The 25537-nt window shown below is 41.2% G+C and overlaps 1 protein-coding gene across 4 annotated transcripts in view; it reads right to left on the bottom strand.

Annotated features, from left to right (window-relative positions):
* Window positions 1–821: 821 nt before the first annotated feature.
* ldlrap1b (low density lipoprotein receptor adaptor protein 1b) overlaps window positions 822–25537 on the bottom strand; it is a 28194-nt gene continuing 3478 nt past the window's right edge. The window contains exons 2-10 of one of the 4 annotated variants that reach the window (XM_026300754.1): window positions 16365–16507; window positions 15376–15488; window positions 12597–12711; window positions 11378–11450; window positions 8278–8373; window positions 5661–5797; window positions 5242–5276; window positions 2741–2772; window positions 822–2304 (exon numbers count right to left, since the gene is read on the bottom strand). In XM_026300754.1, coding sequence (XP_026156539.1) covers window positions 2258–2304; window positions 2741–2772; window positions 5242–5276; window positions 5661–5797; window positions 8278–8373; window positions 11378–11450; window positions 12597–12711; window positions 15376–15488; window positions 16365–16507 — 791 coding nt within the window. In that variant the 3' untranslated portion in view covers window positions 822–2257. The remainder of the gene's footprint in view (window positions 2305–2740; window positions 2773–5241; window positions 5277–5660; window positions 5798–8277; window positions 8374–11377; window positions 11451–12596; window positions 12712–15375; window positions 15489–16364; window positions 16508–25537) is intronic. The other 3 variants (XM_026300756.1, XM_026300740.1, XM_026300749.1) reach the window with 3 other exon arrangements.

Raw genomic sequence — 25537 nt, 5'->3', positions numbered from 1 at the left:
TAGTGATAAAGGAGCACCTGTCAAAGTGAAGAAATGCCAAATGAAGAGGATCCATACATTTTTCAGCAAGGCCATAAGGACTGTGTTTGGCCTAAAAAAGAAACAATGTTGAATATTATCTTACATAACAATTTCTAAACTGATGTCAAATAAACAATCTTTTTTTTTCTTTAATAAGTTGCTTGGTCTATAAAATGTCAAAAATACTAAATAAAAAAATAAAAGCCATCATTGTTGAATCACAGCCCAAAATCCAAAGATACACATTTAATATAGCATCAAAAAGAAAACGTGCCGAATTGTCAAGTTGGAGAGGGTGGAAAAGCAACAGGACATCTGAAAAATGACTTAATGATTAAAGCAGATTCATTGTTAAACAATTTAATGCAAATTAATGAATCATTTAACTCATCTCACACACTTATGTTTTACACAATAAGCTTTTACAATAATACAATATTTTTAGGGATATAAATATTCTGCATTAAACTCCATGAAGTACCTTAGAGGTGTTTTGGCATGTGTGATGTGTAGGTACTACACATTAGCTTGATGCTAATAAAAATAACTTTACATGGACCAAAAGCAGGCTTCCACGAACAAGCAAAACATGGTTTCAAACTTGATGGTGTGAGTTTTTATAAGTATCAGCAAATAAAACTAAATCTGTTTTACTAGACAGAACAAATAATGCCAAATATTTCTCCCTGGTTTGTGCCTTGGTGCCAATGAAACTACAGATGCAAGTTTAAAAAAAAAAAAAGGATATAACTGATCAGAATTTACATCAAAGTAAACGATTTTGGAATAAATGGCACAAATACACAACTGTTCTTTTATTCAAATAGATGTAAATTAATGAATTAAATTAAATTTATACATGAACAAATGCCCAAAAAAATAAGACTATCCCTGGAAAAAATGGTAAACTTGCAAAATCAATGCAATATTATACTTTAACACAGTGGTAGAGTGGTAGTAAATACAACACATTCATCCCTCTGGACTTCCATTTTTTTTTTCATTCAACTAAGGATCATCCAGTTGATCAATGGGGTCTGCTGGCAGATCTAAGATAAGACAGCAAACTCAAAGTGGAACAAAATAATTGTGCTTTACGCCAAGTCTTGTCCAAATTTTAAGTCAAAACATCACAATGAACCCACAGTGATTCAAAGTTGTATAACAAGACATGAAGTCCAATAGGTAGAGCGTGTATAGACACTGTATATAATAAGTATAAATAAGTCTAAATAATGAGCTTGATGCTTTTTGACATTAAAATCCCTTACATGAAATGTGTGCTTTTAAACATGGATAGATGCGGAGTGCAAAAATAGATTTTGCATTAGGAAAAAAAAAAAAAAAAGATTGTCATTTTGTTCTCCATTTTCCACACAAACGTTCTTTGACCAACCAACACGTACGTACATATTTTACAGCTTGCGTTGCCCAACCAAAGGCTGAAGCCTTGAAGGATATGGGTAGTAACTTTATTCTTTTGCCCAATACTAGGAGGTGGTGCAGTGGTGACCTTCCCTGTCTAATCCAGTTACGTTATATGTGACAGCACCCATGTAGACTTTTGTCAATAATTAACTGTGTCAAACACAACACGAATTATAATTCTCTTATCTCATTTGGTACATTTACATGATGTGCACGCACGCACGCACACACACACACACACACACACACACACACAGGCAGGCACACACACACACAGGCAGGCGCACACACACACACACACTTCACTGCAATGTACACAGGCAAATACCACAATCCATATTACACACTAACAGTGAGTGGCCTAACAGACACAAAAAAGGAAGTAATTGCTGACGGTAACAAACTTTAAACGACTGCATGTTTTTTTTTTTCATATAAAAGGGATACATTGGTTTGTATTGCTTTGGCGTGTTCTGTGAGCAGCCTGCTCATGTTGCCCTTCTTGGGTCATGTTCCTGCACAACCATCATAGAGCCACTAGGCTGCACCACTGAGGGGACGTGGCAGCAGGGAAAAGATGGTAAATCTTCCTGAAGTCCAATACGTCCCTTTTTTTTTTTTTTTTTTGCACTTTTCCAGTTTTCAACCAAGGTTTACCACAAGTTCTTCTCATCTGTCTTTGTTTTTCCCTTCTTGGCAGAGTCCTCACTTTAGAACCCAAAGGTGTCTTGTTGTGCATTGAAGTCCGTGTCCTCTTGGTCCCATTTGCCTGGAGACAGGCATTCTTCAGCGTTGAAGTCCTGAGGGTTTACCCCAATGTCCAGGACCTGGGGGTTAGTGCGAGACTCAGCGAGTCTGGACGAAAAGAGACGTTTTATTAACATCTGCTACAATGAACACCAAGTAATCATCAAAATTTCTGTTATCTGTAATGAGAATATATTGGATTTAAAACACTTGTGAACAATGGTAGGTACAGTATGCAGAGAACGTAAGAAATAGACATGAGATAATAACACATACCTAATGAAAAGTATCATGATAAATAAAGTCCCATGTGGCCAGATGTGATTCCCTTTGTGAACTAATCCCAACGTAAATACAAAATGCATTGGTACCTAACTATGTTAATGGTAAATGACTTTAAAAGAAAATGTTGAACTAGATGTGTCTTAATTATTCTGGTTGAACACTGATACTCAGGCAGATAGATGAGCAGGTTTGAATGCTGGGTGGACTCGGGGGAGGGGATGAAGTGGAAGTCACTAGATCTGGTGAAAGACATTGTTACCTGAGTAGGATTCAAAGCTATCCAGACTGCGGCTGGGGGTGCAAAGGAAACATCACAGGTCAGGCAACAATTCTGAACTGCCTCACATAAGAGTGAATGGATACATTTAGGTGGCCACAGTTTGCCTTTACGTTCACAAGGTCATGCTTTGAGCTGACGAACAGCGAGGACTGTAACCTCAGGGTTAAGCAAAATTAAACAACACGTCCATTTCTCTATTAGAGCATGACAGAAAACATAGACATACCATAATCACATTTTCTTTACTACGATCAACAGGCTCATTCATACCTTTTACATCTACAGTTAACCCTCCTCAGCCAGCAGATGGCAGTGCAGTCTCTCAAACCACCACAAGAATGACCCCTGACATCTGATTGAATCTGCAGTTCATACCCAAAAAATATGAAACTGCTCATCCAAGAAAATGTATATGTCACTCAGTAAAAAACACAAAGGGATTAAACTCCAGGACAGTCCCAGGAATAAAACTTTGGCATGGCAGTAAGGATGTACAAGTTTCCTAATGCACACAACTTGCTACCTACAGGCTGTAAACTGTTTAAATATTACAATGTTACTTTGATTAATATAGCTGCTCAAGTTTAATGTAAGGCCATTTCTGTGGCTACTAATTTCTGCTGTTTATATATGTTTCTGTCTAAAATAATATTGTTAAGAGTTTTCTCAGAAACTACAGATCCATTCATGTTACTAAAACTATAAACAAACCATTAATCCAGAGCTTATCTCAATACCTGTGCAAAACTGTATGTGCTACAATCAGATCTGAACAGTGAAGATAATAGAAATTCCCATTCACAGTATCACAAATTATCTCTTGTTTTCTTTTCTGCTTCAGCTTCTCCTGACAGACAAAGTTGTCAACGTGGCCCTCAGGCCCATAAACTTCCTTCAGTTACAGAAATTGACATGTGGATGCGAAACTGCATATGCAGGGAGCATCTTCATTAATCGCAGAGCTGAGATTAATGGTGTTGGGGTATAATTACAGTGTGTGCAGAAAAATAATCATGTGATAATAGGGCTGAAATGGCCTCTTAGTGCTTGATTACAGACGCAGTGGAGGCCATTCTCCATTTCAATAAATGAAAGTGAGAAAATATGAAGGCTGATGTCAAATTAGCAGAGGGAATTAAAAGCTAGAGCCAAAGGTAATAAATGCACTAATTATGAATCTTAAGGTGGTCCAAAACAAACAGCTGTAAACAGTTGCAAACCATGCAACCTTAGATCAGGCCACCACAGCTGATTTGCTGATGCACACTAAATTGAAACATTTATCACCGCAGACTCCAGTTTGGAGACAACAGAGTTTAAGAAATTCTAATCAGCACAATAGACGTTCCTGTCAACACTGAACTTGAAAATTATTGAGGCAGGGGCTGTATTCATAAACATTTTCAGTGCAAAGAGTAGCCGCAAGTGACGAAACAAAAGCTCCTAGGATAGAAAATGGTTAGGAGTAGGGAGGAGGACTTTTAAAAAAGTCTAAGGCTAAGGAGTTTCTTAAGCAGATGAGACAACGCCAGAAAGACGAAAAGAGGGAAAGCAAATATGCTGGACACTCTAAATGACAGTGAGTTAACCAAACATTACAGATCAAGCAGGAATAATGTTTGTGTTTAATCTTACTACAGATAAAACTCAGTACTTTTACTACTTTTTACTTTTGCCACAGGACTACAAGAATTTCCCTTCATGGATTAATAAAGTTTATCTAATCTGTCATAAGCTTTCATCAGCAGAGTGATCACACAAACGGCACAATCAGAACCTTGGTTCATTTCATTTCATTTCATTTCATTTCATTCACTGTTGTCCATTGCAGACTAGAGAAGCACCATTTTAAATGACTTAAATATGTGTGTAGGATTATATACAAAACATAGGCCTGTTTTTCCCCAAAGTAAAGACTTATCTCACAAATTTGTTTCTGTGGAGGTGTGTTTTTTTTTTCCCCTCAACCAATCACAGTCTTCAAAAAGATGCATCATACCTAGCAATAGGGTCAGTCCAAACTCCTCACTGAAATAAAGAGTTTTTGTCTTTTCCTTGCTCAGTTGCTCTAAGATTGGTGCTAAATTATTCTTAAAATAAGACTCGTGGCTAAAAGTTTTTTAGGATTCCAGACTTAGTTTCCCACGGTTCTCAGCTATAAATACCAACATGTCCCTCCACAGCACCCATTGATAATCACATGCTTCCTGAGCTCAAAAAACACCAGTGTGTGGCCCTGAGATGATGGGAAACCAAAAGCAGCAGGGCTCAGGGTGGGTACTGGCTGTGCCAGGGCCGGTAAACTGAGCCTGTCTCCCATCTTGTGAGGTGAACAGCGAGGAGGGAGGAGGGAGAGGTAGTGTTTATTACGAGAGCAGGCAGGCAGTATGAACCGCAGACAGCTATTTCCAGAACAGCAGCTTATGTAGCTGCTTAGAGTCCGAACTTTAGGGAAAACCCAAATCCACACTGGTTCTCACCTGGAGAAAGCCTCGTCCAGATCATCCTCCAACTCCTGCCAGAGAGAACACATGTATGCAATGATGTTTACTCTCTACAGAACACAAACAGAATAATAATTCAAGTACCTAATCATGATATTAATACAATCACCCGCATGCACAGTCCTCTAACCTACAATGGTCTTGGGGGGTTAACCTCAGCAATTTGCAGCCCTACACTCATAAATATGTGACCATTTGATGAGGCCAACTTTGTTTAACGGGCTATTGTCAAAGTCAGGGTAGCAGCAATATCCACCTCTTCAAATACAGCAGGTGTAGTACATCACTGGTCAATTGGGCCAAATGATTAATATTGCCTGCATGGCATTCTTCTCTTTCCATCTTATCAAGCCTACACAGCTGAAACTTACTGACCAGCCCGACTCTTGTCTTACCCATACAGTATTGTTGTTCTCTGTTGTGTGATTATGCACCATAAAGGGATCCGATTCAGTTTGCTTTGTCCCTGAGTGGACCAGTGCCACATTGGCTCCCTCGGCTAAGTCCAGAAGTTTCCCCGTGGCTACCTCTTCTATGCAAAACAAACAAAAAAACAAGCAGGATTTTAGAAAATGTACAGAAAAAGCTTTTATTTCATAGGTAACATTTTCAAATGTGCCATTAGACTGCATTTCTGTACTTTTTAAAGAATACACTTATGCTAGTTGCCCAAGGGACAGCGTAATTATGCTTCCTTTTACCCTCTGATGGGCTGCCATGGTATTATAATCTCAGGCAGGAGTACGTTGCCATTTTTTGTTTTTTTATTAAGGTTAACTTTTCCTTATTAAGCCTTTAATGTACCTCATCAATGCAGCCATCTGTGACTTGTCACTTTGTGATAAGTGAGAATGGAGTAACCCTCTGACTTGCATGCCTAGCCACAGCCACACCACGGATGTGTAATGGGGTTAGCTTGTAATGTTCTTGCCTAATGATTAATGTGTGTCAACACTAATTTCAGTCTAGTCTTTCGACTAACGCTGCCCACCGAGAACAGTAAAACCCCAGTAGTTCTTCTAATACTAGCACAGCTTAACTCTGTTACACACACACACTTCAGTGCTGAAATTTGAGTGATCTTTAGTTTTTTCCCCAACCTTTATGTTCCTTAAAAAAAAAGAGGTTCACATAGTGCATAAACTGAGTCAGCACTCAAAAACAATTCCCTTGAATCTGTCCTCCCCATCAGCACTGGCTCAAAGGCATTTAAAGTATTTTGCTGTTATGAGGAAGGCAATATTGTGGGACTAGGAATGGCATTCATGGGGAGGAGAGAGGGGTGGATCAAAGTTCATTTGTTAGTAGTGGAGCTGAGTGCAAACATCCAGCTGGCACATTTAATTAGAACTGCAATGAGAAGTAAACTAACTAATTTGTTGATTTAAAGAAATGAAGCATCAGTTGTTCAGATAATCATTTAAATGTTTCAGTTGTTTTTCAAATTAATAAATGAAATGTCTTTGCCTGTTGGTCAGATAAATAAGTTGGGCTTTCCTTTGTGCCAAGAAACTGTGATGAGCATTTTTCATTATTTTTTGTCTATTTATGGCCCAACATAATCAGTTAATTGGGAAAATAACCACTATAAACTGACTGCTGCAGACCGACATTTAACCATGTGAAGAAAATACTACATAACAGTGATAATCCTCAACCAGGCAAAATTTTCCAACAATGCGGTGGAGAGAGAGAGGGAGTTAGTGGCATGCCGGGTGATCAGTCACAGTGATGGGTATATAAACGTAACCATCTGATAACTCTAAAGCTCTGCTGTCTCCAGGCACTGCTTTAGGGCCGGTGCCGAAATCCTGTTGGAAGAGAAGAAAAAAAAAAAAAAAAACACCCAGCCTGCTTCAAAAGGGCACGTGGATGCCTCTAAAGTACAGCATTACTCCGCTGTACAATTATGCCAATTTGGTTCACAGAATTTTAATCCACTGGCAGCTTAATGATCTACAGAATGGTCAATGGGATAATGTTATATGGAAAAAGCACACCAAGCCGCTCTGTTACCAGAATCTGTTTTCAACTCTGACTTTGAAGAGTCTTCTCACTGGGGCTCATCCTTAAAACCCGTGTCAGTCATAAAACGCTACACATTCAACGGCACGGCACCAAATAACGTGTCAGAACAGATTTAGAGAGATCGCTCACTGGCTTGAGGCCACCTGGCTGGACAGAGGGGAAAGCTCGGTACAAAGCTGATGTTTTTGGATACTAAAAACTGAAAGGATGAGGGAAAACACTAAAAGTGGCTGGGTGCATAAAAAATGTCACAGAAAAAAAAAAAAAAAAAAATAGGTAGGTACAAACAAACACAGGGGGGAAAAAGAAGACAGTGTTATGAGGAGGAAGTGTACAGTAATTGTCCCAGTGGCAACAGGATGCTTCCCATCTAATTTCATGTTAGGCTGTGCACACTACATGGAGATAATACCTTAAGGCTGTCCTGTTTTGTGCATGTTAACAACATGTTTTGAAGACATGACCCATGTCTAAAGTCCAAGAATCTTATGAAATCTAATTGAACAATGAGGTCACTGAATACACATCGTCTTATTTTTAATGCTTTTTATACAAACAGGGCTGTAACTGTGCAGCCAGAGTCAAAGAGTGATGTCGTGTCCATAAACAGTTCTTTATTATCATAAAATGTCATCAGCGCTGTCGAAGCAAGATTTGTTTTTAATGGACGCACAAAGCAGCAAGCACGCTTTAATATTTTCTAATAAAAAAAAAAAAAGCATCATCATTACCATTATCATCATACATAATCACCTAAAAATGTCATTTGATGTTTATTGCAATGATTAGTAAGAGAAAAAAAAAACCAATGCACATTGTGTTCAGCTGACCTGCAGCCTCAATATTGGCCAACATTTGACAAGTGGCCGAACACTCCTCCTTCCCTTGAGGCTATGATTGTTGTGAGAGAGAGAGAGGGTGACAGAGACATTGGGGGCGGAGACAGGGAGAGAGAGAGACATGATGGTGGGTGACATGACTCACCTCCTTCCTTCAGGCTGCCTACGCTGGCCGAGCTGTCCGACTGAGAGTTGCTGGCTCCTTCCCCGTTTGAACCTGACTTCACTCGTTTCTCTTTCTCTGTACCGGATATAAGGGCAGAGGAAGACCAAAAAAAAAAAAAACAGGCCAGCTATGATTCAGGAACTTGCACCCAATGAAGAATGACCTTGCAATGCATTGCTAAAAGGAACTGTTTACTTTTCTAGCAACTACAAATATGGGTGTGAAATGTTTCACTAACCAAGCGTGTAAAAGGTTAACACCATTACTCAAGCTGAAACCTACAGGTCCTGCCTGGTTTCCAAAGATCGTAGAAGTAATTCTTTAAACAGAGTAGTCAGGCCAAGGGGTCAGACGGATAATAGGCTTTGAATGCTCCAAACATTCTCACCAGCTAAGAAGCTTTACTTTTACAGAGCAAATGCAACAGCTTTCATTAAATATTGTGCTCAACTTGCTCTCTTAAACAGAGTGATTTCAGGCCAGTATTCATGAAGCATTTCAGTATCACTCCTAGGCTTAAAGTTAGCCCAGCACTAAAATCTCTCCTACCTCAGAGTCGATGTGAGATGAATATACAAACTCACCTGTATTGATTTTCAGCAAGAAACCACAAAGCCTGATTTTTTTAGACTAAGTCGTGCTATGATAAGTTGACTTACTCCTAGTTCTATAACCAGGGACAAGAATGCATTATTCTGAGAATTTCTATGACCCACTTTTTTTTTTTTTAATTAAACGAGTTACTACACAAAGTCTCTGCCTTAAAGTGAAATATCACCATTTCCTGTGTGTTGGCGCTTAGTCAAACCAAGAAGATCACAGGAAAGCACGAGACCTCTTGCACTATTGTGATAACCCCTAAGGTAGTGAGCTGCAGACCCAGGGGCTACATACTCAATGTCCATTTCCATCTATCCTCAATAGTCTTGCTTACACCAAAGAAGTGTTTTTATTTCATCACCATCCTTGCTAAAAAAAAAAATCCCATTTCCCATGTGTCCTGGTAGCTTAGCAATGGCAGGACAAAATTTTCCCCAGGCACCCATTTTCTCCCATTGGCACCAACAGTGTGTATATTTTTTTTACTCCGACTAGAGTATCAAACTCCTGCTAAACATGGAGCCAGCTTAAAGATACACCAGTTCAAAGGCAGCTGCACTGTTTACAGTGAATATTCTATGAACACAGATTTACGAACAGAGATGGCAGCTGTAATATACAGAGAAAAGTGGGTCAGGAATGTGTGGTGGGCTGCTGTGGAGAACCACTGTGGGTGGTGGAGGAAAGTTTGTAAGAAACAGAAGCAGCAAACCAGACAGACATACAGGAGACAGACACCCTCCACTCCCTGCCTTGATCCTCAGACGTCTTGTATCTTTAATTAAACACTCAAAATGTATTTCCCCACCTCCTTCCATCTCTCTTAGTTCTTCCCTGTTGCAAGAGCAGGCCACTACTACTTTTTGAAACAAATATTCCTCCTTTGCACTCTGTAACCCCCTACTGACTCTGCATCAGTTCTCCCTTCAGTGACACTTTACTGAACTAGCTCTGCAGATGAAATGGGTCAATAAGCACGGGACAAGGACAGGTGAAGAACAGTGACAGAAGGAAAGAGCAAGCAAGACGAGAGAAAATAAAGAGATATGCGAAAGAAAATGTGTAAGGCGAAAGAGGGAAAGGCAGCAAATTTAATATGTAAGTTAAAATTGCAGAGGAAGAGGCGTGAGGCAGAGGCTTGTGGTCTTGATTTTGGGATAATTAACATCCTTAATGGAAATGAGCCCACATTAAAACATTCCTAAACATCGCAGCACAAGGGGTAGAAATGTGTGAATAAATGAGCTCGCCTTTGCATGAGACAGGATCAATGGCACAGACACTGAATCTGTCAGGGGGTTGAGCCCCCGCTGACACACAAACGCACGCGTGCACACAATCATTTTCTTTTCTCTCAAACACCCTTGCCATCCCAACACCCCTCCGTGCCCCGCCTTTCATGCTCTCTCGCCCTGTCTTCTCTTCCCCATCCCCCTCTTTCGCTCTCGTCTTCTTCACTCCCTATAATAAATACAAATGAGTGCTTGGATTTGGTTGGGGGTGGGTCGGGGTTAGACAGAAGGGGCAATAAAGGTGCCAGGTGCAAAACAAGACAGACAGCAACAATGGATTAATCATAAAATTCAAAGAGCACCCACAAGGCAACACACATGTATAGAGAAAGAAGATGGGTGGGGGCTGGTGCTACAGAAACCAATATTATGTGGCAACAAGCACCCATTTACACTGGAGTCACACATGCAGTAAATTACATGCATGTTCTGCTGAGCTGTGCAAAAGAATGTGTGCCACACCGTCCTTACACAGCACTTTGACTGCCTGCTGTGTCCACATTTGTGCTGGAACACACACTGTCTGCTGATGTCCTGTGAATGGTCTTCTATTATGGGGCCTCACAAATTCAAAGGGTTGAATGCTTTACAAGCTTGACTAAACAGAAAATAGAAATATACAGAGAACAACATTTTTTTGGTGCAGTAAAAGTAAAATATATCAAGGGAATACCCAGCTACACATCTGAGTCCTGTTCTCAACGTAGAGGACATGGACAAGTTTTACTCCAGTCAGCCCAACAATGCCCCTGGCAAACCTTCCCACATCGATACCTAGACGGGGTTTTAAACCAAGACCGAGTTGCCTGTAATAAAGAGGCATCACTAAACTAGAACAGGTTTCTACGGTCCCTGGGTGATGATTTAACCATTGTGGGATGTACTGGTCCAATCAATGAAGTGTGAGAGAGAGAGAGAGAGAGAGAGAGAGAGAGAGAGAGAGAGAGAGAGAAGGACAACAGTGACTGGCAGAAGCAGCCAAACAGCTCTACAGCTTTTCACTTGACCCCACCTGAGGGTGTCAAGGTCAAGGCCACAGAGACACACACAGACGTGTCTGAGTAGGTAAGACAAGATCACTGGTTGGCTGCTATGAGGGGATATGGGGTGTATACAGTAGGGGCAGCGGGGGGGGGACGTTTTCACTCATCCGTCACCCTCCAGTTGTCGGGGGCAGCCATCCGTACCTTCCTTGGCAGCTTGCCAGAATTCAAACGCCACTCTGAAAGCCTGAGCCACCGTTAAGGTTACCGCCTGGGCCTGATGGAAGGAGAGAGCAGAGAGAGTGAGAGAGCAAAAGAATAAAAGAAAGATGAATAACACTCATATCCACAGAAAAGAAAACACTAGGAAGTCGAGGAGCTATGACCATGGTAAAAACAGGAACTGACCACTAACACAAGGAGGAGTTCCTTCACAGACACTCAAAGAGGAGGAAGAGAAACCCATGGGCTCCAAGACAAGTTGTTTATATAACTGGGAGGATACGTGGCCTTTGGGCCAGAACTAAATTAGTGAGAGGAAGGAAGAGGAGGGAGTGGCTCCCTCGTTCTACAAAACTCCAGGGATGGAGAGAATGCTAAGAGAGGTATGACATCCTCCCCACCCTTGTGTTCTCACTCCTCGTCTTTCTCCTGACTAAATATTAGTCCCTCAGTGACAGCGCAGTTGTTCCTCGCTCTCCTTGCATTTCACTGAGCACCAGGAGCAAAACTGTATTTAAACACTTGGTTAGCAGATACAAAAAGCTAAAACTAACATGTCTAATATAGGACTCCTGCAAAAAAAAAAAAAAAGAAATCCTCCTTTCATGAAGGCGATAGTATCCACTTTTTGTTGAAGCTGTTACAGAGGTGGTGATGAAATACATGGTCATTTTGAAAGAGGGATTTTGTGGCACTGTTGAATCATATTGTGTTTCCCCTTTCCCTTATGGATGACAGACTTCTATTGATACTACAGTCAGCGTGCATACACAGACATGTTTGACACATACACACTACAAGCCATGATGACGGCCTCTCATATTAAGTGACAGCAAGAAGAAGAGCTCCCTTATTTCTATTTCACCTGCTGATCAGAGAGATTTAAATGTGTGGTGAGGTGGACGTTATTTTCAGACAGCCAGTTTAACTGTTTCCTTCTATTTCCAGCCATTATTGCTAAGCTAAGCTAATCAGCTGCTAGATATAGTTTTTTATTGAATGCAAACATATGACAGATATAAATATTTTCATCCACCTTTCTTGGAAAGAAAGCAACACAGTTTTAAAGTCTAAACGTAATTCTTTAAAAAAAAAGGGAAACAATATGAGAGTAAACATATCTGATATTTGGACCCAGGCAGGAGTATGTTCAGCTTTGTCTTTCAAATGAATAGACCTACTGGACTTTTTATTTACTCACCATTTTTTTCTTAGTACAGAGGAACGCATGACACTCGAGTGTCTCATTGTGTTGGCTCTGGACGATGTAGGCAAACACTTTGTCATGCATCTTGTCCGCCGTGCAATATGATATTCTGAAGAAAAAAAAAAAAAAAAGAAAAAAAAAAACACACACACACACACACACACACACACACACACACACACACACACACACACACACACACACACACACACACACACACACACACACACACACACACTTAAATTAAAAACTCAGTCATCACAAATCAAGTGAGGCCATGGTGAAACTCCATCTGTACTAAGTCCCTAAACTAATCCAGCAATCTGATTTAAACTGTTTGACCGAGCACTTCTCTAAAAATTTCTTCACGAAATTGAATGAAACATGTCCTATGGACATCTGTGCTGTTCCCCCAGAAAGATGCCATTACTGTCTATTTTGAAAGTTATTACAACACACTTTCACTCTCCTGTGTAACAACCTCTACACAGAGGTTGGGCCTGGCCCCGTAAAGTGCATGAAAAGAATCCTACAGACAGAGGTGAAAGAGAGAGGGTGAGAAAGGTAGGTTTCAGCTAGCAGAGGTTCCTGTCTGGTTGAGGTGTAAAAAAAAGTCATCTACTGATGTGAGATTTCTCTGTGTGTGTGTGTGTGTGTGTGTGTGTGTGCTTATGTGCGTGAGTGCACATGTGAGAGAAAGAGAGAGAGATCAGTCTTGCTTGTCAGTCTCAGGTGCAGAGGAGGGTTTTTAAATTAAGCTGTACTGCTCCACAAATAGCTTTCTTGCACTATTTGATCAGCACATCATTATCCTAATACCAAAGTGACAGGCTCACTGGCCAGGTGGGAAGGGAGACCCAAAACGATGAAGGACGCTATAATGAATATGTGGCATCTGTCCTTCCTTTCTCCTTTGAGCATCAGCCCTGTGATCCAACTTCACTGTGGCATAGTCACATACTCTGTTAACTAATGCCTAAGGAATATACTGTACGGAAAAAATAAAAACAAGCAGGTGAAAGTTTGAGGAGGCAAAGAATCACAGTTGTGGCCTGAATAAAACAACCGAAATTTACTGGCAAGCGTTTTTGCGGGAGGATGGTGGGGAAATTGGGTGTCTAGGCAAATCCATTTCTTTTATTGATCGTCCATCTTCTCAGCAGATGTCTGCGGAGGAGAAGGCCTCCCAGGGTGCGAGACCCAACCAACTGCTTTATGTCTTCACACATCCAGAGGTCGCAGCCGGACTCACATCACGCAGACGGCCTTTTTAATTACTCTGGTATTTATGTACTTCATGTTCTCTGAATATCAGTGTGGCATTTTGCTAGACGTGCGGTCCAGAAAAAGGTTTTAGGTATTTTTGTACATAACCACCACATACAGTATGAAAGCTGAAATTATTATATATAGCCCAGAAGTTTTCAAAATGAGAGAGACCTGAGGCAAAGAAGCTGCATGTTCATGGTCTTAAAAAAGAGGAAGTTTGTTATTGTAGCTTGGCTTGCATTTATTAATGTGGTCAACAGCCACAACATAGCACAGCTCAAATAGTCAATTTACTGTAGGTACTTAAATCCAGTTCTTCTCATGAGCGATAACACATCAAATCTGAATGCACAGGCCTGACGCAGATTTTCACTGTGATATCTTTATCTCTGACATCCATCCCAAAGAAACACCCACGTTTGTAAATCCATCAGTACACTGCAAACATGAGCAGCTTGTAGCAAATCCAGCATACTTTTATTAATAGGGATGGCCAAAATTTAACAACTATAGGTTAAAAAAGCAGTTGAAACCAGGATAACCGAGTATTTCCTGTTTACATCTGATCGCCTCATTGAAACTGCACTTCAGCACAAAGCAATCAGCACAAAATTTGGCTTGATTTTGATGGGCTTGTATCACAATTTTATGGCATTTCAAATACCAGACAATGAAGCCAGACAATAAGAAGAAGATTAACTAATCGAATAATAGCAATAATTGTCAGCTGCAGCACGAATTGTCAATGAATCAAAGCTACACATGCAATACTACAACTGATATTGAGAGTCTGTGCAATCTGATCTGTGGTGTATTTTGATGCCCTTACAGTTTACAGCAACATATACATGTTATGAAATAAATTTCATCTTAACCTAAGACAGTGGTATGTGTCATTCTGCTTTCCCTTGCCTCTAAGATGGATGTTTGTGGAAAAGTTACTGAAGTTCAATATGAAAACACAATCTAGCAATGTAGAGACAAGAATTTTAATATAGATAAATGCTGATAAATTAACTCCATCCTGCACAGTAGGGAAACTGTTAATCATTGACAAGTGATGCAGCAGGTGGCAAGACTTTTCTCTAAAATAGCTCATCATCCCAAAGTGACATTGGAGAGCTGGAATCACGATCAGTGAAGACAACCTGTCAATCAGACTGTTCTAAGATAACTTCAGAAAACTGCCAGCAAATGTGATTTTGTCCTCGTTCTGCCGGCTTTTAGAAGAAATTATTCAACATAAGTCTGTTCACGCTGGGAAAAATGATGGAAAGCCCTGTCCTGCTTTCATATGTAGACTCATAAATGTGGAATTTTCAAAAGTGAGGTCAACGGAGTTTAGGCTGCTTTAGGCATGCAGGCTCCAGCAGGCAAGAGAAATCTGTAGGCATTTACTAGTAGTATTGCGTAAACGGGGCAAGCCAACTCTGTCAGGCTGTCTGTCACAATGCACAAGACACTTTAAAATAAAATTGGCCTGACAAGTTGCAATAGGACTGACCTGTATATGGAGATGTTTTCTATCAGCTGGTTAGACGTACTGTCGTAAAGGATGATGCCTCGTGGAGAAACTGTTAATGTGACTTTCTGGAGTTTTTTCCCACTTGCTTTGGCCTAAAGGGAGACAGAAAGGGTGGAGGCCACAGAGAGAACAAGGGGCGTGTCAGTGAGGGAGACATAAGAACATTGTAAATTACCATGCAGACTGCTCGCTTCTAATCAAACTAGAGATACAGAATCTACTGATGCGAGGGATATATACAGTGTATACAAAAATAATCACATTGGGAAGGCAATTATCTGTCATCAAGTTGCTAGATTAATTCATACTATGAAAATATGCCAATAGCCATTTAACAAATGATACACACATTTGAATAACGAGTTGCACGAGTTCAACAACAAGAAAAACAACAACCTCAGGGACCTCAAGAGTAAATGAAAGCTTTTCCAACTATACCCTGAAAAAGGATTACTTTACACAAAGTCTACCTAATACACAAAATGACAAGTTAAAAAAAAAAAAAAAAAAAAAATTGGCATTCTGAACCTATCATCCTTTTCAGAGCAACACCAAGGGCGGCCAACAGATTAGGCCCAATCAGTGCCTCTGCCTCGCTCTCCATCCATCACCATGTCCCTGCAACCACCATTTTGCCGCTGCTAACTTCATTATCCACTGAGCTGCCAGATCCAATAACATTAAGCCTTTTCTATCATGATAAGGCAGACTGAGCCATACCCTAAGCAACAGTGTCCAAACTAATTGCATCCTTTTTTAAATGCCAGCCCGGGCCTCACGGGGGAAAAGTCAGCAGGCAACCCGCCACTTTTCCACCAAGGTGTCAGACAGGTGCGGGACAGGAGCAACACACTGGATGACTATGATTTTCAAATGTCTGAGGTGATGATGGGGAGAAAATATTCTAGGAGTGGAGGCTGCCCTTGTTTTCAGCTGTTTCAGTTAAATGTGAGTGTGTTGTCTCTCACCGTGGCCACTATCCTCTTGACGGCTGCCGCAGACAGCTCCTCTCCTTTGGGCTGCTCCACCATCGTGACCCCCAGGTACTTGAGCTGGAACGCCATACCCTCCAGCAGGGTCTCCCTCGTGTCCGTCCAGTTCTCTGGAAGCTCTGAGAGAAGGAGAGGCACACACAAGTGACACTTATGCTCAACAACACACTCGCTGCTTTTTGCTGTAAGGCAGGCTAAGAGCCACGCTGTCAGCGTTCTCCCAGTTCACTTGTGGAGTGGGTGGACTCTTAGATTAGACTCCTAGATTAGACACAACAGCAGCCAAACCATACCCTCATTAAGGCTGTGTGTAATAAGCACATGCTTTTGCAATTCCTAATTGCAGTAAGGCTAAAATGAATCTATTTTCTCCCTGCAAAAATGTGAGAAAAAAAAACAAAACATACTGCTAGCTAAAATAAACTATAGGGCGCCAAACTTTTCTTGCAAACCTGAATCAAAAAGTGGGTCATCTTTTTGGCTGCCTGTGTTAGAGTTCTGCTCTCTGGGCTGCTGGGAAAAGTGAGAGAAAAGGAGCAGAAAAAGCAGGTTTGTTGACAGACTAGCATGCGAGTGCTGTTCATAATATCAGCACATTAGCACCAGTTTGTGATGGTGATATATAAGCTTTAAAAACCTTAGTGTCCTTTATGAGGAAGTTTGCACTTTGGTTTTGCTGCTTGGAAATTTTTAATTCTTTTCACACGTTTCAGCTGACCTGTCTACAAATACAAGCACAAATGTCATGAAAGGAAAACGTAAGTAAACAGATGAAACATCAGTGGTGGCCTTTTATCAGAGAAAGTCTTGGTGAGCTACTGAAGATGATATCTTGCTGTTCAGATTACAGCGTACCAGCGGGAGGGCTGTTGGGTGTGTCTGATCATAGGACTAAAGCACTGACTGAACTCGAGTCAATTAGGAACTAGTTACACAAACAGCAGGAACTGAGTGGAAGTGAACAGTCTCTTCAGTTTTCAGCCAACAATAAACAGGCTGACATAAAAGGTTTATGGACTTGCCAGAATGGGCTTACTGTAAATGTGACATTTATCTCTTCAAAAACAGTCAAGTACAAAGCACAATGACAATAATCGCTGGGTTAACCCAAGCAGTGTCCACCAAGAGTGTATTTTACCCTGAAATGAAAACTAATTGGTATCCATTTTTTAAACTTTAGATAATGACAAAACTTCATTGGCTCCCATTTTTCAAATGGGAATAATGGCTTTGTAGTGGATATTTTTGGTTGTTGGATCAGTGCTCAGTCAAAACAAGACATTTAAATGTGTTACCCTGAGATTAACTGGACTTTGTCAATTTTTTTTAAACAGTTAAAAAATAAAAAGTTGGGGGCCACTGGTGGTGCGCTCACCGGTTCGACTGCCGAGCAAGGCGTCATAACCTGCATGTCTTCCCTCGCTGTCTCCCCTAATTTCCTCCCTCCACTGTCCTGTCAAATAAAGGCAAAAACTGCCCCCCAAAAAAAATTTTTTAAAAAGCTCAGCTAATTGAGCTCTAGACTAATAATTGGCAAACATGATCAAATCAGAAAATGAATGACACAAAATTATAATTTCTAGAGTTAGAACTAAAAATGGTTGTAAAACCAGAATGTTCAATCTAACCTTCAGTCTTAATAATAACCCTCCACACAAGACTACCGAGGCATAAAATGGCCAGACCAGTAAGTGAACCATTGTCAAAGCTTTATGAATATATTCGTATTTTATACTACACTGTCACAGGGCTGAAGAAAGCACATCATGCAAGGAACATTAAACATTTAAAGAAAGCTGCAGACGCTAACCTTTAATATCCCATTCTTCTCCAGTCAAACCAAGCCAGCTGTGGGGGGCGATTAGGGAATGGTTCTAATGGTCTAAATGCAGCTCTGAGCAAACCCATATCTAAATAATGGCTGGGTCTGACAGTGAAGGGTTTTGGGCTTCTATGTGTGGGGAACAGATCAGGCTGTCCTCTGCTGATCCTGCCTTTACATTAGTGCCTGGATAAATAGTGCCCTTACTGTAATATAATCTGCGGCAGGAATCACTAGCTGCTACTCATGACCTAAATCAAGTTACCAAATGGTCCAAGAGGACTATAAATGTCCATTATGAGACATGCCCACTTAGGACATCTGCAGACAGTTACGCAAATATGATAATGCAAGCTTAGCCTCAGTTAGTATGGCCTTAGAGCTTGCTGATGTTTGGAAAAGCAACCGTGAACAGAGTCCAGAGATTTTCAGTGTTTACAAACGGTGAAATGCTCTGCTTAATTTCTACAATCTGTCAGATGTGCTTTGAAAACACAGAGCGATTTGAGGTTTATGAGAGATGTCATTCACATAACACACACACACTGCCACAGCAGCAGGCTGGTGCTACTCGAGCTGAGGTATCAGATGTGAGCCTCTCCAAGGCAAGCCTCAGGGAGGAGTACTCTGTGGGATCCCCTATGCCAAGAGATAATGAGGAGCCTACTGTAAACCAGACAATGCAGAAGATGAACTATTTTTGTCCAACCTGCCTTAAATAGACAAGAGGATGAATAAAGAACAATAAAACAAGAGCTTTTCTTTTTTTTTTTTTTTTTTTTAAACCTCACAAAATGGGAAGTTCAAACGAGCAACATATGAACCTGAGCTATTTTTAGACTGGTGCGTATATCCAGAGTGCTCTTTTGTTTGGAATAATAATCCATTTTCCTGCTGGTCACATTTGTATTCACACAACCAAGCACCTCCACTAACCACCACTAGAACCAGCCCCCTCCAAGGCAGCTCTCAGCAGCTGCCCTGCTGATTAGAGCAAACTTCAAAGGCTTCTTGGCCACACTGGAGCTCCTGGTCAGTGAGCGCCGCTCGCCTGGCTGACACTGCCTGTAACTGAGCCAGAGAGGGGAAAGGTGTGCTGATGTTTGCTGAGTGGAAGGGGATAGGAAGAGAGACATGACTGCTGCCAACATCAGTGACTGTAACAAGCCTGATTTTTTTGATTAGCTAATCATCTTCAAAGAATGGTGTAGATAATGAGCCTAAGTAGTTCATTAATTACAGTTCTGGCTCCTGCGGGTCTTTACGGGACAGTGCTTGGACCCAGGCTCTATAGAAAACTTTTAATGATTTCCGAGCTCCCACCTCTACAACTTTACACACATACAAACCACTGTATTAATATTTAACACACTACAACAGAGGTAATGATGTCAGGGAAACGTATCATTGAAGAACAGCCAATGAGCAGGAGCTAAACAAATTCTTATTGTTTACAGCCAAAATGATTAGGAATGAAAAATAAATCACTCCAGGAAGCAGCACGTGTCAATGTTAGATTCTATAAATAAATAAATAAATAAATCCTAGAACTAAAATAAGACCCACCCTAAAACACAATTTACATGAGTTCCTCAGATAACCTCTGACATTTAAACATTAATATTCATGACTAAGCACAGAGCAATGACTCCATCAGAGACACAAGGCCTTTGTCATTGTTCTGGTCTGTACTTGTGTTATCATGGGCCTGTGAAACATCATCATTCACAGTCCAAGCATTGTTACAATTCAGTTCACATCTATTTTAGCCAGGCACAGCCCAAATATTTTTGTTCTGCCCGATTTATCAAGGATGCTTCGAGGGCTGACTTGTGTGAACTTCGGGCAGATTAGCATCCCAGCAATCAATTAGATTGACAACCCCGCTCACAGCTGTTGCAGGCTTTGTCCTGCAGTTATTATTCTGCTACAAAATAAATATCCTGAGGTTTTTTCTTTCCAGTTGAGAAATTGCTTTCGGTCTGTTGTCTATTAAACAAAATAATACCTTACAGAAAATTCTATTCAACATTTATGTAGATGTTAGGACACCCTGTCCAGGTGAGACTCATTTCTGCAGCTGGTACATTGTCATCCGGAGCAGAACAGTCTTACCTTAGAAACCAAGTTGGTTTAAAAGGTACTTTTCCCAATCAAAATCTAATATTAATTTGTCCATCTGATGATCAAGTTAAGATTCATACTCTTTATTGGACAGTTAATGTTGCTCAATACTCTAATGCTGCAGTACCCCATACTCTCCATGTTTATAACCCTTGGCAGCCCCTTGTTAAAACATCATCAGCCCATAATGACACCACCACCGTAAAAGTTCCCTCTGCCAGTTAAATGGAAATCTGCTCACATCCCCTCTGTCTCCTCCTGCTGCAATCAAGTCTCCAGTAAGTCCACCAGTAAGGCCCAGCACAAAGAATGTGTCTAAGGGCATTTCACACAGCATGAGAGGGTCATAATGAATTCAGCACAAATTTGTTCTTGGACTCTGCAGTATTTTCGCTGTATTTGATTTTCATGACCATTTCAAGAACATGGTCCATCCATCCATTATTTATACCCACTTATTCCTCTTCAGGGTCCCAGGGATCTGCTGGAGCCTATCCCAGCTCTCTTTGGGTGAAAGGCAGGGGGTCCACCCTGGACAGGTCACCAGTCCATCACAGGGCCACATAGAGACAAACAACCTCACACACTCACACTCACTCCTATGGGCAATTTAGAGTCACCAATCAACCTGACATACATGTTTTTGGACTGTGGGAGGAAACCAGAGTACCTGGAGAAAACCCACACAAGCACAGGGAGAACATGCAAACGCCACACAGAAAGGCTGGGTTGCGAATCTGGGACCTTCTTTGCTGTGAAGCAACAGTACTAACCACTCATCCACCGTGCTGCCCGGTCTGAACATCAATTAAAAAAAAAAAAATAAGTCTCAATAACAAAAAATTAACATATCACCTTTTCTCCTGGCCACTTTGCCTTTTTCTCTAATATTTTTTCTGTAATGGTATTATTGCTGGTTGGAGTGTGTACTAGCAGTGTCCAGTATTTGCAGAATTCAATTTATTGGAGATGTGGGGTTCAGTGGACATGTAGGCGTGCAGAACGTGCGCAGCTTCTGTTGTCGTTGAGTGTCAGGCCAAGCTGCAGTAATCTGACTCCTCTGCTGGTCACACAGGACTGTTGTGGAGGAAAATACAATGGAGAGATCCTTAGCCTCGCCTTTAAAATCTGATCATTTGAATCTGTACATAAGCCGGGACTTTTCCTCAAGCTTTAATGAAACTACAACTACAGAGACAGCTGTGCCCTTTTGATGCAACAAGAGATCAGGAGAGGCAAGACAGCACAGAGATCTCTGGAATTATCATCAAAGGGATTTGAGTACTGAGCCTGTGCTTAGCATTTGACTACCAGAAGGAGTGGTGGTAGGTATTTTATGGTTAAAGCCAAAACAGGGAACATGAAGCAAACGACTTGGACAAGGGAGTCACTCCCTCTCTCCCTGTAAACGTCCAGCTCCAGTGACAGTAATGAGGAGAGGGGATCAGCTCTTCCTGGCCCTGCCCCTGTTTTTAGAAGAGGAGATGAGAGACAGACAGATAGAAGGGGAGGAGATGAGAGAAAAGACCGACAGCGGCACCGAGATGTTCATAAATAAAGCATAAGCAAATAAAAGAGAAAAAGGAAGTCACTGAAATAAAAGTTTTAAAAAAATGCAAATGAATATGCAAGTTTAAATTCCCTCTATAAATTCACATACTCACTTTTTACATAGCCGAAGTAATGGACAGTTAGGGAGATACAACAGTTTAATCGCTGTGGAAACAGCAGGACTGCTCTGCTACGCTGGGAGATAGGCTAAATAATGTAGTTATTACAACAAGGCTGCAAGAGAAGGACAGGTGCATGCAGGGTTACAGGCAACACAGTGCCATCCTGACAGCTTAGTCATTATTTCACTCCAATTTAGCTTGCTTCCAGCCAACAACAATAGCATTTCTCTGCTATAAATTGATGATAATGCTGCACTAAACACATGATATGACTGTCCAGTAGCTAAGGACAGAAAAAGATGAATTACAGCTGGAAACACTTATTCTTTCTTGCAGTCAATGACTGTTCTGAACCACAAGCCATTTGGAAGGTGACAAAGTTGAGCAGGTGACCTGGGTTTGGTGTGACTGAGTCAGACGTAATGTGACTTCACACGATGATTAACAGTCACCACAGACCGTAGGAGTTAATGTTCCAGCAGTGTCCGGGAACATCTTTCTAAATCTTTGCTATTGACTTCATTCTACAAGTGACACCAGATTATCAGTGAAGCTGTGAGTGCATGAGTAAGCTGGTGCAGTTAGACATTCAACCAAGTCTGTAATGGATGATTATTTTAGGATTTGAGGAAAGAGGAGGGTGTACCAGGAGAAAAGTGGACTAGCTTGGTTTTAACATAAGAAAAAAAGACAAAGACTTCCAGGACAACAGTCAAAGCCCCAGCAGGACTCCACAGCTCCAGGAAGGTCCACGAATCAAGAGTGCTGCATCAGATTTGAAAGAAGCTTCCAAGCACAGAGCTGTACGTGTTCTGACAAATTGGTTTCAGTGGATGAGTGAGAGGAGGGAATCCTAGTACATTCATCTGGGTCTGGTTAGACACACCCATCTCCACCCTTCATCTCCCACTGGAGGGGGGGGGGGGAGATACAAACAAGCACCAAAACTACATTGCCCAACCTTATCATAATAGAGGAAATGTTACCCAGTGAGACACAGAGACATGAGCTGTCAGGCTTTGGTTGCCCAGACAATGCTTATTAGGATCAATCCATTGAAGGTTTTTGTCTTTTCATGGAATTTGTTGACGGTAAGAAAATCACCATCCCAGTCACAAATCACACAGCCTCTGAAAACAAAAGGGAGTGTCAGATAAAGATAAAGAGTTTTCCATTACAATGATACAGCCCAACTGGAACCACCGAGCAAAATTTACTGGTGTTTCTTCAGCTATTTAAGTCCTCAGCTGACCTACGCCTGCAATGAGACGACCTCGTCTTATCTTACACAACAGGACACGTGTAAAACAAAAAGGCCTATTCCAGCATTATTAGATTCCAATCAGAACACTTTGGGCTAATTTAGAAACTGCAGACTCAGACGAAGAAAGATGCCTGGAGGGATACACAGAGACATAGCACAAAACTTGTTGAGAGTGAGCCTTGGACAACCTCTAACTATGCCATAAAAATGTTAAGTCCTCTTTTTCTGTTGCAGCCTATTGCCTGTGGTTGAGATTCACGTAACCATGTTACACACAGTGTGTGTAAGGTTATATATTCTGTTCAGGCAGTGCAGGTCAGAGACTAGCATCATCGTCACTAATTCCTAACAACAGACACAGCCATTAGAGCAAAACGCTGAGATAAATCACTAGATAAAGGGAAAAAGTGTATTGCTAGACTTAGGGGATAGTCCCTGCCTGGTACAAAGCCTGATCCAATGCTACTGTTCCTCCACTTTATTTCAGCTTCTGTGGAAGGGATACAGGAAATGTTTTAGATGTTACCGGAAACCCACGTCAAAGTCTAGCTGTGTGACATATATAAATAACAGCATTAGGCACCAATGACCACAAAGACATAAAGTACAGGCCAGTTCACTAAAGGAGCAATCAATACAAAGTAAGTAAGATGAACAGTCAGTGGGGATTCTTTATGCCCAGCAGCCTGTGACCTCTTTTTCCTTTGTCCTTGGGCACCAGGATGTTCCAACAGTTTCATCCCCTACACCAGCAGGCTTATGATATTCTTAAATATCTGTGTTGGAAGCTACCGAGGGAGTGCTGCACGACAGTGTAGCTATCACTATTTAATTTGATGATCATTCAAAACAATTCCAGGAAAGGATTTGCAGAGAATAAGAGTCTTACAGTCATGGTGTAGGCTCTAACACTGAGCCATGTGTAATTCAGTGCTGCCTAAATCCACTCAAAGAAGGAAAGTGAGGTGAGGGAGTGAGAGACAGAGGAGAAATGAGTGGTCATGCCACGCAGGGATTACAGCTGATGCCCAGCTGAGGCCAGAACGTACTCAACAAGAATCAGGGTTATGAAACTGATCCTTAAAAGCACCCTGTGCACAGCCACACTTGACAGGAGGAGCTGGATTCTATTGCAAATCATAATACTGACAAATAAAGATGCCATTTTTATAAAGTGGGCTGAGTGCATCTTCAAGTTTTTGAGCATAAATGTACTTGCACATTATACTCGCATGTCAACCACAGGACAAACTGTATACAGCAGTAGAGCTGCAACAGTGAGTTGATTTGCAGAAAAATATTCACCAAACACTGGCTGGTTCAAAGTTGTTAAGGTTTTTTTTAAATTAATTTCTGTGTTAGGTTCTTGTGTTGTTGGTTGGGAAAAACACAATCTGCCACATAGAGACAAACAACCTCACACACTCACACTCACTCCTATGGGCAATTTAGAGTCACCAATCAACCTGACATACATGTTTTTGGACTGTGGGAGGAAACCAGAGTACCTGGAGAAAACCCACACAAGCTCAGGGAGAACATGCAGACTCCACACAGAAAGGCCCCTGACGGGTTGCAAACCCAGGCCCTTCTTGCACTGAGGCAACAGTTCTAACCACTAAGCCAGACCTCATGCACCTGCAAATGAGCTCTGTACCAAACTAGCACATGAAAAACAGCATGAATTATAAATAAACTGTTTGTTTGCTTTGACTGTTTGAATATTTGTTTAAGTCTCATATGGCTGATGCATAAACTTCTTGGCCAACCAAGTCCGTGCTTCACGCACAAGAGCACAGATTTGTGCAATGTGTCGCTTTGATTTGGTTTGGTGCGGACAACAGGTCTCCTGCAGATCTCTAATATGCTTCAATTTTGCTTTTTTCCCCCCTATCAGAGACATGCTTCAACAGGTGGAGAGGAGAACCGCAGGTCAATGAGAGGTAAAGGAATCTTCCACTAATGAAAATCCCCCCTGGCAGTCTTAGGAATTTCATATGTAAGATGAGTCGATGGAAAAAGGTGTGCTGTGAGGTTTCATAAGATTTCACCAAAACTGGCAGATGAGAGATTTTCTCTAAGCATGAGCTCTGGGTCCTTTAACTTTGGGATAAGCATCAGCAGGTCTTACCTGAACTACATGCTCACCAGACTGGGGTAGTTTCATTCCTGTTTACTGGTCAAACACACACAAACAATCCTCAGAGACTGACAGACACTATTCATACTGGAGTTGCAGTTGTATTTAGTAACATGAACTCACTTA

This window comes from Mastacembelus armatus, chromosome 22 (genome assembly GCF_900324485.2).
Source record: "Mastacembelus armatus chromosome 22, fMasArm1.2, whole genome shotgun sequence".
NCBI classification, from domain to species: Eukaryota; Metazoa; Chordata; class Actinopteri; order Synbranchiformes; family Mastacembelidae; genus Mastacembelus; species Mastacembelus armatus.
Note: the sequence above shows the minus strand (reverse complement) of the source record. Positions and strands in the feature narration are given on the sequence as shown.